We start from the raw sequence: 13783 nt of genomic DNA on the forward strand, positions 1-13783 counted from the left end.
TACGGGATGACTCAATGGTTGGGGAAGAATTCCATACTTGTATTTTACAAGACATCGTTCTAAATTTGATTTGGAACTCTGATGAATCACATATAATAATTAAAAATGACTAAAATGATTTTGTGAGTCTTCCAAGCTCCTAAAAAGGGAAAGTGACATATAGCATAGAATGCTATGCGTTTCTTTCTTTCTCCCTTTTAAGATTCCCAGATCAAATATCTATATTGTTCTTTCTTTCAATATATTTGGTGCATTCCCAAAATTTGACACTTGGAATATGATACTTTTCGTATTCGTACTATGATGTTTTTTGTATAAGACAAGCTTTATCGAATTGACACCTAGCCCAACCCAAGCGCTTTAGGCTGCATCACCAAATAGTGTTGGGCCCTTGGGGTTTGGAGTTTGGATTTCAGTTTCTATTGGGCCGTTTGAGGCCCATAACTATTTTACAATTTTAGGTACCTTGTGAAACCTAACACAACTAAGAAGGTTTTTTTTTTTTTTTTTTTTTTGCCTTTTTCTTTTAGTATATAAGCAACAATATATATTAAATCAATCTAAATTACAGAAAATAATATTCAAACATAGGAAAAACACTAAAACCGACGTTGGAAAAGAGGCCTCATATTGATACAATTGCAAGTAGTTAAGACTGCTAACTTTTCAAAGGAGATATGTGTTGTTGCTTTGCGGCTATGGTTGAAGTAATTAAGACCTTATTTTCTAAAAGTTAATGAATGATCCCCTCCTAGAATGTGATTAATGTGCCCTTGTGGTTGATGTTTGCATGTCAATAGAAAACGACAAAGACGACATAGGAAAAGAGGCTGCAATAACAATCATACATATCTCTATATATATTCATATACGATATACATGCAAATTTTATATTGACAATGAAGACAAAAAGCAGAGACAGACCCGTCACTACATGAATCCAATGGTAACGGATCTCATTGTTTAGCAGTAGCTTAGCTATATACTCCAATTGGATTCTCTGTTACTACCTCCCGAAAGAAGACAAAGATTCTGATGAGCAAGCAGATAGATTTGTGCCATGCATTTCCTTCATTTGAATCTGATGAAAGCAAAAAGAGCAACGCAAGCATCAAACTAGTTTTTATCGCCAATTTTTTTTTGTTGTCAAATTCTAAAAATCCAGCTTGTAAAATTTTAATTGGGTATTGGCTTAGTAAGATGAAGAATAATCAAAGCCACCTACGGCTATACGGTGGTTCTTGTTTGTATTTTATTAATTATATTTTAAGTGGAAGCTCTCTAACACATGCATGACGATGATGTTGTGGATAAACCACACACAAAACAAAAATACCAAACATTTGACGTTAACTAAGCTTCCATTGTGCTCATGAACAACATTAAACCTCTAGGCATCTCCGTCTAAAATTTTCTATAAAAATCCCCAACAAAAACAAAGTCAATACATTTCTCATCTTCGACGTGTTTTCATTTCATGTGCGACGAACATACGGTGAGTTAATTCTCTTTCATTCGTTCATTCGCGCATATATTGATTAGTTACGTACTTTGTAATTAGTCAAGGAGGCTAAGAGGGTCGGAAATGGGGGCTAATCAAAGCAATTTTAAGTCCTCATCGTCATCATCTGGCGGCCATGGTGGTGGGAATTCAAGTCCAATGCCGTGGATCATGGAGTTTTTGAAACCGGACTGCTTAAAATCGGAGAACAAGAAAAGGAAGAGACAATTGGCACCAGAGACGAAGAAGAATATTTACAAGAATTACACAAAAAATACTGGAATTGTTGGAGCAGCTGGGAATGGGACCAGGATGATAACTCTAGGAGAATGGCTCCTGGCGTCTCCCGGCCACGTCAAGGCAGATCATAACTACAACATCAACGGAGGCGAATTGTATGCATTTAGAGCCAGCTCGAAAAGGATACACCCAGCTGCATCTTCTTCTTCGTCTAAATTGCCGCCTCTGTCTAAAGCAAAAGACAGCTTCTGCCTCGAGAGACCCGTCAAAAATGAGGATCAGAAATCCGATGGGGCAAACTTGGTCATTGCTGATATTTCGACGTCAATGAGCTGCAGAAGTATTAATACACAACTAAATGAGTCTAAAACTCATAAGTTGAAAAAGAAGGTGAGCTTTCGATTGCCTGAAGAAGCTGATATTATCATATTTTACCCATCGGACGACAGCGATAATGATGAAGACATCGATTAATACATAATCTACCATATAAAGATTTCATATCTTAATTTACCAAACACACCCAATCGTTCGTTATCATATTTGGTTTTGGGTTTTGATGCATGTTTGCTTTATTACGATGGCTTCCAGTATCACATAATAAGTAATTAGTGATAATGCATGTGGAAGTTGGAAGGGATTCTTTAGGTAGTAGACTTTGAAGAGTGGAAAATCGGTTGGACGGGACGTTATCCATGCAGCAACTACTAATACCTGGTAAGCTGCGAGTCATGTGATACGTTTATTGCTCCAAAATCAGTGTATCAAAATCTATAGATTTTCTATATCTCGCCAACAAGCATTTTTTATTTTTTATTTATTGCATGTTCTGCATTGATCCAACCCTTTTTTTTCCTTTTTTTTTTGGTTGGAAAATTCTTCACAGAGTTGAGACTTGAGAGCATAAAACTCGGCAATTTTCTATAGGCACAATTTCTCATTGAAAAAAGACACAAGTCCCACGAAATTAACAAAGTATCTGACTGACGGATACCATAATTGTTTATGTAACAAATTAATGGAGGAGATTCCTACTCTTTGACTGTATATTCTGATGGGTAATTCCTTCTTATTTTTTTACTATAAAAGTGAGAGGTAGATACAGTAGAATGAGCGATAAAAACAACAAATATACAACCAATTGCAAGAAATCTTCTCAAATAGAGATTATACATTATAAGGTAGTCGATTTTCATTTAGGACCACAAGTTCATGTTGTGCGTATGAACGGAAGCGATCACATGATTCGCATCACATGAGATCTGCTCATCAACCCGCTTTCTGCTCCAAAATCTGATTACCATGGACCATGGTAGAGGGTACCTACGATCCTGGTGGTAGCTAGGGTTTCGTTGGGGAGTAGAAAAGAAGAAAAGCATATCTACCGTTCAATTTCAAACGCCTTTTCGCATTTTTATGGCGTACTCATGTGTAATTTTTTTTGATATTGCGATAACGGGTAGGTGCCCTTCTCCTTTCAGGCACAAGGTCTTCTTAAGCAACGTTAATTTATCTGAGTTCAATTCATTTGATTTTGCTTACTACCCATGATTGGTAGGGTGCCATTCTTATTACCTTCCAGGTATGGGTCTTCGTCTGCAAGCTTTAATTTATCTCAAATGATCATAAAGTGATTTGGTACCTACCCAAGGTAGGGGGTCCTTATAATATGACCTTCAAGGCTTAGGGCTTGGCTTAATTAGCCTTATCATACAATCAATTACTTTAATGTACTGTTTAATTACAACCTCACACTACTATGCTCGGCTGGTGGACTCATGTAGTTGACTGTGGAATTCTTAGCTTTATAATTATCTTAACGAAAAAGCTTAGAATATTAGAGAAACTTATAATGCAAGTGTCGCTCCAGGTCTGGGCCACGAAAGAACGTCAAGGTTGGCATATGGTAATAAATCGGTAATTTGGTAATTAGGTGGAACGTCCTTAGTGCTACTACTTGCTATGGTACGGGGTGCCCTAGCACAAGATCACACTCATTACTTTGCAGACAACTTTTTCGGTGTGCCGGAAATACAACCTGATATACTAAGTGTTATAATATAAGTGGTTAAAATGTTTTTTTTAATATACGGTCACTTGTCTTATGATATTTTAATATAAGTAGTTGAAATGAGCTGCATAAGTATTAATACACAACTAAATGAGTCTAAAACTCATAAGTTGAAAAAGAAGGTGAGCTTTCGATTGCCTGACGAAGTTGATATTATCATATTTACCCATCGGACGACAACGATAATGATGAAGACATCGATTAATACATAATCTTCCCTATTAAGATTTCATATCTTAATTTACCAAACACACCCAATTGTTCGTTATCATATTTGGTTTTGGGTTTTGATGCGCGTTTGCTTCATTACGATGGCTTCCAGTATCACACAATAAGTAATTAGTGATGATTCATGTGGAAGTTGGAAGGGATTATCTTTAGGTAGTAGACTTTGAAGAGTGCGGTCGGACGGGACGTGATCCATGCAGCAACTACTGATAACAGGTAACCTGCGAGTCATGTGATATGTATATTGCTCCAAAATCAGTATATCAAAATCTATAGATTTTCTATATCTCGCGAACAAGCAAATTTTAATTTTTTATTTTATTTATTTATAGCATGTTCTGCATTGATCCAACCTTTTTTTTTTCCTTCTTTTTTGTTGGAAAATTCTTCACAGAATTGAGACTTGAGAGCATAAAACCCGGCAATATTTTATAGGCACAATTCCTCATTGATAAAAGCCACAAGTCCCACGAAATTAACAAAGTATTTGACTAACGGATACCATAATTGTTTGTGTACCAAATTAATCGAGGAGATTCCTACTCTTTGACTGTATATTCTGATGGGTAAATCCTTCTTATTTTTTTTACTATAAAAGTGAGAGGTAGATACAGTAGAATGAGCGATAAAAACAACAAATATACAACCAACTGCAAGAAATCTTCTCAAATAGAGATTATACATTATAAGGTAGTCGATTTTCATTTAGGACCACAAGTTCATGTTGTGCGTATGAACGGAAGCGATCACATGATTCGCATCACATGAGATCTGCTCATCATCCCGCTCTCTGCTCCAAAATTGATTACCATGCATGGACCATGGTAGAGGGTACGTACGATCCTGGTGGTAGCTAGGGTATCGTTGGGGAGTAGAAAAGAAGAAAAGCATACCTACCGTTCAATTTCAAATGCCTTTTCGCATTTTTATGGCATACTCATGTGTAATTTTTTTTGATATTGCGATAACGGGTAGGGTGCCCTTCTCTTTTCAGGCACAAGGTCTTCTTAAGCAACGTTAATTTATCTGAGTTCAATTCATTTGATTTTGCTTACTACCCATGATTGGTAGGGTGCCATTCTTATTACCTTCCAGGTATGGGTCTTCGTCTGCAAGCTTTAATTTATCTCAAATGATCATAAAGTGATTTGGTACCTACCCAAGGTAGGGGGTCCTTATAATATGACCTTCAAGGCTTAGGGCTTGGCTTAATTAGCCTTATCATACAATCAATTACTTTAATGTCCTGTTTAATTACAACCTCACACTACTATGCTCGGCTGGTGGACTCATGTAGTTGACTGTGGAATTCTTAGCTTTATAATTATCTTAACGAAAAAGCTTAGAATATTAGAGAAATGTAGAATTAGGGCATTGGCATGCTTGTTCTTAACATTTATAATAGGGCATATAATTAGTATGTATAACATTCCAAATTTCTTATAGTATGTTTTATAGTCGCATGAGATCGTTAGTAATGAGTACTTAACGAAGGTTTGGTAATGGAGAAAAATTCTTATGAAATGAAGGTACATATGTGTATCGTCTATGACATTTTGAACCACTAATACAAGATAATTTGTACAACTCTTTTTACATTAACTTAATTATATTAGTGACTCGAGAAGCCAAGGCAGCGGTAAAACTTATAATGCAAGTGTCGCTCCAGGTCTGGGCCACGAAAGAACGTCAAGGTTGGCATATGGTAATAAATCGGTAATTTGGTAATTAGGTGGAACGTCCTTAGTGCTACTACTTGCTATGGTACGGGGTGCCCTAGCACAAGATCACACTCATTACTTTGCAGACAACTTTTTCGGTGTGCCGGAAATACAACCTGATATACTAAGTGTTATAATATAAGTGGTTGAAATGTTTTTTTTAATATACGGTCACTTGTCTTATGATATTTTAATATAAGTAGTTGAAATGAGCTGCATAAGTATTAATACACAACTAAATGTTTTTTTGGGTTTTGATGCGCGTTTGCTTTATTACGATGGCTTCCAGTATCACACAATAAGTAATTAGTGATGATGCATGTGGAAGTTGGAAGGGATTATATTTAGGTAGTAGACTTTGAAGAGTGGAAAATCGGTTGGAAGGGACGTGATCCATGCAGCAACTACTGATAACTGGTAAGCTGCGAGTCATGTGATATGTATATTGCTCCAAAATCAGTATATCAAAATCTATAGATTTTCTATATCTCGCCAACAAGCAAATTTTAATTTTTATTTCATTTATAGCATGTTCTGCATTGATCCAACCTTTTTTTTTTCCTTTTTTTGTTGGAAAATTCTTCACAAAATTGAGACTTAAGCGCATAAAACCCGGCAATCTTTTGTAGGCACAATTCCTCATTGATAAAAGACAAAAGTCCCACAAAATTAATAAAGTATCTGACTGACGGATACCATAATTGTTTGTGTACCAAATTAACATTTATAATAGGGCATATGACTAGTATGTATAACAATCCAAATTTTTATAGTACGTTTTATTGTCACATGAGATTGTTAGTAATGAGTACGTAATGAAGGTTTGGTAATGGATAAAAATTCTCGTGACATGAAGGTACATATGTGACATTTTAAACCACTAATACAAGCTCATTTGAACAACTCTTTTTACATGAACTTAGTTATATTAGTGACCTGAGAAGCCAAGGCAGCGGTAAAACATTTCATGCAAGTGTCTCTCTAGGTCTAGGCCACGAACGAACGTCAAGGTTGGCATCTGGTAATAAATTGGTAATTTGGTGAACGTCCCTAGTGCCACTACTAGCTATGCTACGGGGTACCGTAGCACAAGACCACACCCATTGCTTTGCAGCCAACTTTTTCGATGCGCCAGAAACACAGTTTGGTATATCAAGTGTCATAATACAAGTAGTTAAAATATTTCTTTTTAGTATACGATCATTTATCTTACGACATTTTGATATACCGTTCTGTGTTTCAAAAATATCTCACTTTGAAGGCATTTAACTACATCCAAGTGGTACCAATGCAAAACAACAGGGGTATTCTCGTTGAAAAGGAGTAGGGTAGTGACCCAGTGGTAGCTGTACACGTAGAGGGAGCCAACAAACACATATCAGTATGAACCACCAGTCTTCCCTTGTTTTGGTTTAAACGAGTGGGAAATTGCTTGGAAAGTAATTCATTGCTAAAAACCGAAAAAGGTGCGCCTTTACTTCTCCCACACATTATCACTCTCTTTCTCTGTTGCATTTAGCTTTTGTTCAGGAAAAGAGAGATAAAAAGCAAACTCTTTGGCTGGTGCCCAGAGGAGAGACTTTTGTGAGCTAATGGCTGGAGCTGTAACATTGAAGGTGGCTGTTGCTGTTTTGGCGGTTGGTATCGCCGCCGTGAGCCTCGGAGGGAGCTTGGTTGGAGCACAAGTGCACCATGTGGTCGGAGGAGACCGCGGCTGGGATCCATCCTCCGACCTCGCTTCTTGGTCCTCGGGCAAAACATTTAGGGCGGGAGATAAGATGTGTGAGTCTTCTCTCTCCTCCTCCCTCTCAAGCTTAATAAGGGTTTGTTTGGTTTTACTTATAGGGAACAGATAACTTGATTTTTTTCCATGAATTATTTGCGTCAATGGATTAGTTCAGTCCAAAACTTGAGATAAATGGGGGTAATCCGAAAAAAGATTCATAAGTGGTTGTTAACGAAGTTGAAGTTACCAAATTCTAAGGAGTCGTATCAATTTATGCTTAATTGCTCTGCTTTTGAAATGGTTAAGTCTCTTAAGATGTCTGTCGGCAGAAACTTAAAAGCGCTTATGGGTTACAAAACACAATAGTGTTTCATGAAAATTATGTTCTAGTATCGCTTGACAAAAGGTTTAAAGCAAAAGCGCTTCCGATAAAAACATTCTCAAACCAACCCTAAACGTCTCTCCAATTTTGGTTTAGTTCCTAATCCATTCTACCTAATCTTTTTTATCAAATAATTGGGGACTTTGAAATTTGATTTAACTGCTAAAGTTATTATAACAATAGATCCGTATTTTTAACCGTTAGATCAAATTTTAAAAACTTGAATTTGTTTGATGAAGATTAGATGGAAGTGACGCGGACAAGATCCTTTTCCTAATTTAATTGGAACCTCTAACCATGACATTTGTCTGTTCCCGAATAAAAGAAGAATAAAGTGAAGATATTTTCATGCATTATTCGAATTCTTTTGACTTTTTTCTCTCCCACTTTTTGGATATGAGCAGGGCTAGCCTACTCCGCGGCACATGGGTACATAGCGGAAGTGACGAGTAAGGAGGAATTCGAGTCCTGCGATGTAACCAACCCAATCAGGATGTTCACGGACGGCCTGGATAGCATCTCGATAGACAATGAAGGACTCCGGTACTTCGCTAGCAGTAACGTCGAGAGCTGCAAGAAGGGCCTCAAACTACACGTGGAAGTTATGCCCCAATCATATCAAGCTCCTGAAACGTCCAACTCCCACGTGGCAGAATCAAAGGGCTCCGCGGTGGTTGCAGCTGAAGGGCCCAAAACCCCTTCTGGTTCGGCCCATCTCACTGCAAGCCTCATGGTGTTGTCATTTGGGTTGCTTTGTTATGCATTGGGTATTTAGAGTTAGTAGTAAGTGATGTGCGTTAATTCTGATTTGGTAAGAGAGTGAGTGTTGTGTGTTAATTCTGATTTAGTAAGAGATTGAGGATTGCTATTAATTTGGATTTTGGTTTGTATTAATTATGATCTAGCAAGAAAACGAGACTAAAATTTCAAATCAATTCATTTCGAGTTAGCAACGAAGCAATTATCCCAAAAACATGGAAAATTTTTAGTTGAGACGGAAATAAAGATGGTACATCATGTATTTTTATGCAAGTGGTGAAAATTTTAATTTTTAAGTTATTAACATTTTAACACACATAACCCACTGTTTATATAATGACACGTGATGTACCATTTCGTGTGATGGGAACATTAAAAAATCTCTCCAAAAACACGAAAGAAAATTACAAATTCCGACAATTTAGTATAACTAGGAGCACAATAGGCCTATAAGCACGGAGTTGTTCTAGCCATTGATCTATGGAGAGCCCACAAGGATCAATGGCTACCATTCTAGTCATGCACCCACGAGCGACTGATGCTAGCATCGTACAATCGCAATTATACATAAGATCAATACACAACACAGAACAGTCGTAATTCCCCGGAGAGGGCACCTCAGTGTATTGGGGGATCCAATCATCGTTCTTTCAGTACTATAAAGCTGCTGGTTCCGTTGTTGCCCTTCTTTATCTTAGAGATTCTCCTTAGAATACTCGAAAAAGCAGCCTTTTCCTGCACCATAGACAGAATGAAGAAATAAGGAAACTACCACAATTATAATTAATCAGTCTACGTTCTTCAAATTCAAAACAGAAGAGGGCAGAGCCTGGAGAATGAGTCCAAACTATGGTATAAGCGTGATAGATCGTACCTCAGACGATTTGAGTCTTCCCTTAAATTTAGAAACAAGATCATTCGTGGTGAGTGGTGTTCTCTGCATCAACACGGCCCTGATTTCTTCCTCGGTGACGCGTCCACCAGATGATGATGGCTCCGTTTTCACCGGTGGAGTACCTTTTGGAGGCGCACTACTTTTAGAAGCAGGTACAGACACAGGCTCCTCTTTGATGGATTTTTGTTCCTAATTTGGATACAATATAAATGTATAGCATATCATTTGCAAGCATGGGGAGTTTCAAAGCTTCCAAAAATAAATCTGATAAAAACAAAGTAGCAAAGCGTACATTTTCAGTCTTGACCTTCTTGGGAGGTGCACTGTTAGATGCCTTAGCATCATCGCCACTTGATTTTCTCTTTCCCTTTGAGGACTTGGAGGTTGATGTAGTTCCTCGACTGGACGCAGAAGGTGTTGGTTTTGAGGGACTGTTGTCAGATGGTTCCTCTTTGGGTGCATCCTTCTGCTTTGGAGCCAGCTCTGAAGGTAAGCCAATATCATCATCCATCTGGACACATGAGAAAGAAAAGGCGAATTAGAGGGAGAAGAGCTGTGATGCACCTTGACATACAAATCAAATCTTCAAAACTCCCGTGTCTATGAATAAAACATACTGGTAGCTTCAACAAAAATGTCCCATTGCTTTTCAAAATGTACGTAGTACAGGGAAAAAGAATAAAATCTTATAACAGATGCAGTTCTAAATAGACAAGCACTTGAGTTATTATTATGGGAAATTGGAATCTACATCATCATCCTATTGAGTATGCTAAAAAATAAATAAATAACTTACATCATCATCGTCATCGTCGTCATCCTCCACATCTGAATCATTCAGCCCACCACTTCGCCCAAGTAGCTTCTTCAACTCTTTTCCTGATTTGCTCAGTCCACCCTCTTTGTCATCTTCATCCTCGTCCTCATCATCCTGTGAGAAAAAAACATATTTAAAAAAAGGCCATCTTTAAATTGCACAAAGAGCCACAAGTACAAAGCACTTGCAGCATGGATATAACTGACATACACGTGTACGAACTTCCAAGGTAGCACCAGATACATGGTGAAAACATAACACACCAGTGCCAATAGAGGAGGAAATCAAAGCATTATAATTTATGACACTCATATCAACAAACTTGAGGCTCAAACTTAAACAGATAATAGCACAAGGAATTATCAAGATGTGAAGGGAACTAACAGAAAAACCCGAGACACACCCCCAAATTGAACATGCAAGATAACTAGGTCTTGACTGCTGTACTATATTCCATAGCATAGTTTTCAAATATAAAAATGTTCACATCAATTTGTAGACAAATATCAAAATCCGTCTACCTATTATCTTCATAAGTATTAGTTTCTAACTGAACTCTTAACAAATAGTGGTTGTGGGTTCTACATAATACAAAAAGAGTGTGTAGCAAGCATCAATGATTTTTTATAAATTAAAACCACTATACCTACAGGCCCCCCTCTTTTGGTTCAACAGCTAAATATTTATATATATCATCAAAACCAGATATTTACTAGTAGAAGGCATACTTTAAGATACATAATGCAGCATAAGGTATAATATAGAAATTAACCAATTGGGGGACATTTGTGCAACAAACCTGCTTAATTTCTGGAGGAGCTGGAATCTCTGGTTCCAAATCTTCCCTTTCCTCAGGATTGTTGCCAACAGCTTCATCATCATCAGTGAAAATTTCTTCGTGCTCCCAGTCATCACCTACAATAAGTGGAGACTTGATTATTATAAAGGAAGACATGGAACAACCATAATCCAGACATGGTTATAATGTACTTCATCAGGTGCCCCTGTTTTGTTCACAAAAAAAAAAAAAAAAAAAAAAAAAAAAAATAGACATCTGGACAAGACTTATTTGATACGACTTTCCCTATGGATGACCAAACATAGAACTAACACCTTACTAATGAAGTAATCAAATACTTTACAGAAAAAAGGTGGATAAAACCACCATTACTCTTCACGAGACAAATTAAAATTAAAATAAATAAATAATAAATAAAAATAAAAAAACAGTAAAAAAAGAGGCGGGTATGATGTCTGTATATGCAGCATCATTCCGTGGCAAGTAGGTACAAGCTGAATTTCACTCTTCTAAAAACTTGTGGTGATAAATAATGGTATTGGGTAGCAATTCTTTAGGTTAGAAAGAAATAAAAAATAGCGCTCATGATATTTTGTTTATAAGGCAAAACAAAGGAGGATAAATGTTTACCCTTCTCGATATCATCGTCATCCATGTCTGCATCACCTCCCCTTGCGCCTTCATCATCATCATCACCATCACCATCACCACCTCTTTTGTTCAATCTTTTCTTCCTTTCCAACTCTTCTTCATCATCCTCATCTCCTCTATCTGAACCATTTCCTTCTTCATCATCACCACCAGCAGCTGTCTTTTTTCGTCCCTTCCCACCAGCCACACCATTATAGTTGTCAAACCTCTCCACTTCACCAAATAAAGCAGCTCCATTATTTGCAGCTTTCATCATCCATCTTTCATATCCATCTGCAGTCTTTTTCCTATTACTAATCTTCTCTTCGGCTTCCTCTAATGTAAGTTGTTTGTACTGTGCAACCTTGTTGAAATTGAACCTAAGAGATATTTTCGAAACAACCTTGTTTTGATAAGCTAATGCATAGAACGATTGTGGTGGCCATAATTGGTAATTATGAAATGCTTTTACCCACATTCATGCCAAGACTAATAGTGATGAACCGTAAAATTAAAAAAGTGGTAGTAAAAATCGGTCAGGCCTGTGTACCAAGAACCAGCAGGAATAGCAGAAAACTCCTTTCCAGAGGGATGCTTTATTAGCAAGTAGTAGGTTGCAGTCTGTGCACCTTCAAGATGACCCTGGTACTGAGACCGGCCACTTTCGTCCTCCAAAACCCAGGGTTTATTCTTGTACTTCTCCTACACAACAAAACGTAATGTAAATACAAAGGAGCGCAAATGATCCTAATGTCAGTCCATGAAACATCCCACAACTTACTAATTCCGAGAGGAACATAATGAAAGAAAATTACAAGAACAGAAAGCATTTGAAACTCAACTCGCGCTTTAAAATGCTGATACAATCGGGTCACAAACAACTCACAAGTTTATAGTGGTTATTAGCTATAGCAACACAATCTCCAAAAGATACTCGCGAAACGGCAAAAACCAAGCAAGTAATAGCAAATGGGCATAAATTGAATTGAAATTACCCGCATGGCATCACTAAGTTGGCGTCCTTGTAGTCCATCCTTGTGGAGAGACCATTTATTTTCAGAATTCTTCGTCTTCGAAAAACTCGGCAACCCCGTCACAAATCTCCCAATGAAGTAATTCTTGTCATTGACAGTACTCGCTCGAACATTATATTCCTATTTCAGAACAAATACAGCAATTAATCTTTACATACATACATATATATATATATATATATATATATATATAGAGAGAGAGAGAGAGAGAGAGAGAGAGAGAGAGCGAACTCGAATTAAGCGAGTGACGACGGCGCCGCACTCGTTGCACTTGGCGCGGTTGAGAGCCATTTGTTTGCCACAGTCGTCGCACAGAGTCAAGTGCTTGCAATTGCTTCCGTATAAATCCTTGGTCGTTTTACATCCACCACACTCAGGTCTCAGTATCAAATCGGCCGTCGACATTTTACCTCCTGCAAAACCACGCACTTTTCCCGAGAAACAAACACCGATTCAGAGAGAAAATCCTAATTCCCAGGAAAACGAAAGCTGAATCCAAAACCTAACAATTTCAACAATTTACCAATTCATTCCACAACTCGAAGATTACCTTTTGATTAAACAACAGGGATCGAGTATCGGTTGTGAATTTAGTTCCTTGCTCCTTTGCGGAGAGAGATTTTTCTTTTTTTTCGTTTTGGGGTCGATTGAAATTTCTATTCCGGAAGATACTAAAAACGTATATATATTCATATAGTCGCCAGATCCGCGGCAATTCACCGGCGGCAATGTCTAAAATGTAAAAGGGCTGTAGTTTTTTTGTTCTAAGGCCCAAATATAAAATGAAACCCAATTTGCATGTCAAGCCCAGCCCATAGTGATGTCAAAATTAGTTTGACCCGACCCGGCGGGGCATCCGTCAATTGCAACAGATTTATCGTCGATATGAATCTCTTTGTGTGAATATCGTCAAACAAGTGACGTGGTAGCATATTAATAGCATATTAGTATTTGAAGGTGATACTAATCTGTTAATATTT

General features: G+C 37.5%; 2 protein-coding genes across 3 annotated transcripts; one reads left to right on the forward strand and one right to left on the reverse strand.

The window, feature by feature from the left end:
- The first annotated feature begins 7013 nt into the window (after positions 1–7013).
- LOC103434444 (mavicyanin-like) lies at positions 7014–8804 on the forward strand. Its single transcript, XM_008372800.4, has 2 exons — positions 7014–7543; positions 8274–8804. Exons 1-2 carry the CDS (start codon positions 7354–7356, stop codon positions 8642–8644), a joined length of 561 nt encoding a protein of 186 aa, XP_008371022.3. The 5' UTR covers positions 7014–7353; the 3' UTR covers positions 8645–8804.
- Positions 8805–9032: 228 nt separating this feature from the next.
- Positions 9033–13513, reverse strand: LOC103434445 (transcription initiation factor IIF subunit alpha-like). Of its 2 annotated transcripts, none has more exons than XM_008372801.4 (10): positions 13354–13513; positions 13035–13231; positions 12765–12923; positions 12320–12471; positions 11770–12149; positions 11140–11255; positions 10320–10454; positions 9816–10034; positions 9503–9712; positions 9033–9363 (listed from the first exon to the last, which is right to left on the reverse strand). In XM_008372801.4, the coding sequence occupies exons 2-10, from the start codon at positions 13206–13208 to the stop codon at positions 9268–9270; spliced, it is 1641 nt and encodes a 546-aa protein (XP_008371023.2). In that variant the 5' UTR covers positions 13209–13231; positions 13354–13513; the 3' UTR covers positions 9033–9267. The 2 variants fall into 2 exon arrangements, with proteins under 2 accessions (XP_008371023.2, XP_028959196.1); XM_029103363.2 differs by having other exon boundaries at positions 13035–13216; positions 13354–13511.
- Between the last annotated feature and the right edge of the window lie 270 nt (positions 13514–13783).

This window comes from Malus domestica, chromosome 05 (genome assembly GCF_042453785.1).
Source record: "Malus domestica chromosome 05, GDT2T_hap1".
NCBI classification, from domain to species: domain Eukaryota; kingdom Viridiplantae; phylum Streptophyta; class Magnoliopsida; order Rosales; family Rosaceae; genus Malus; species Malus domestica.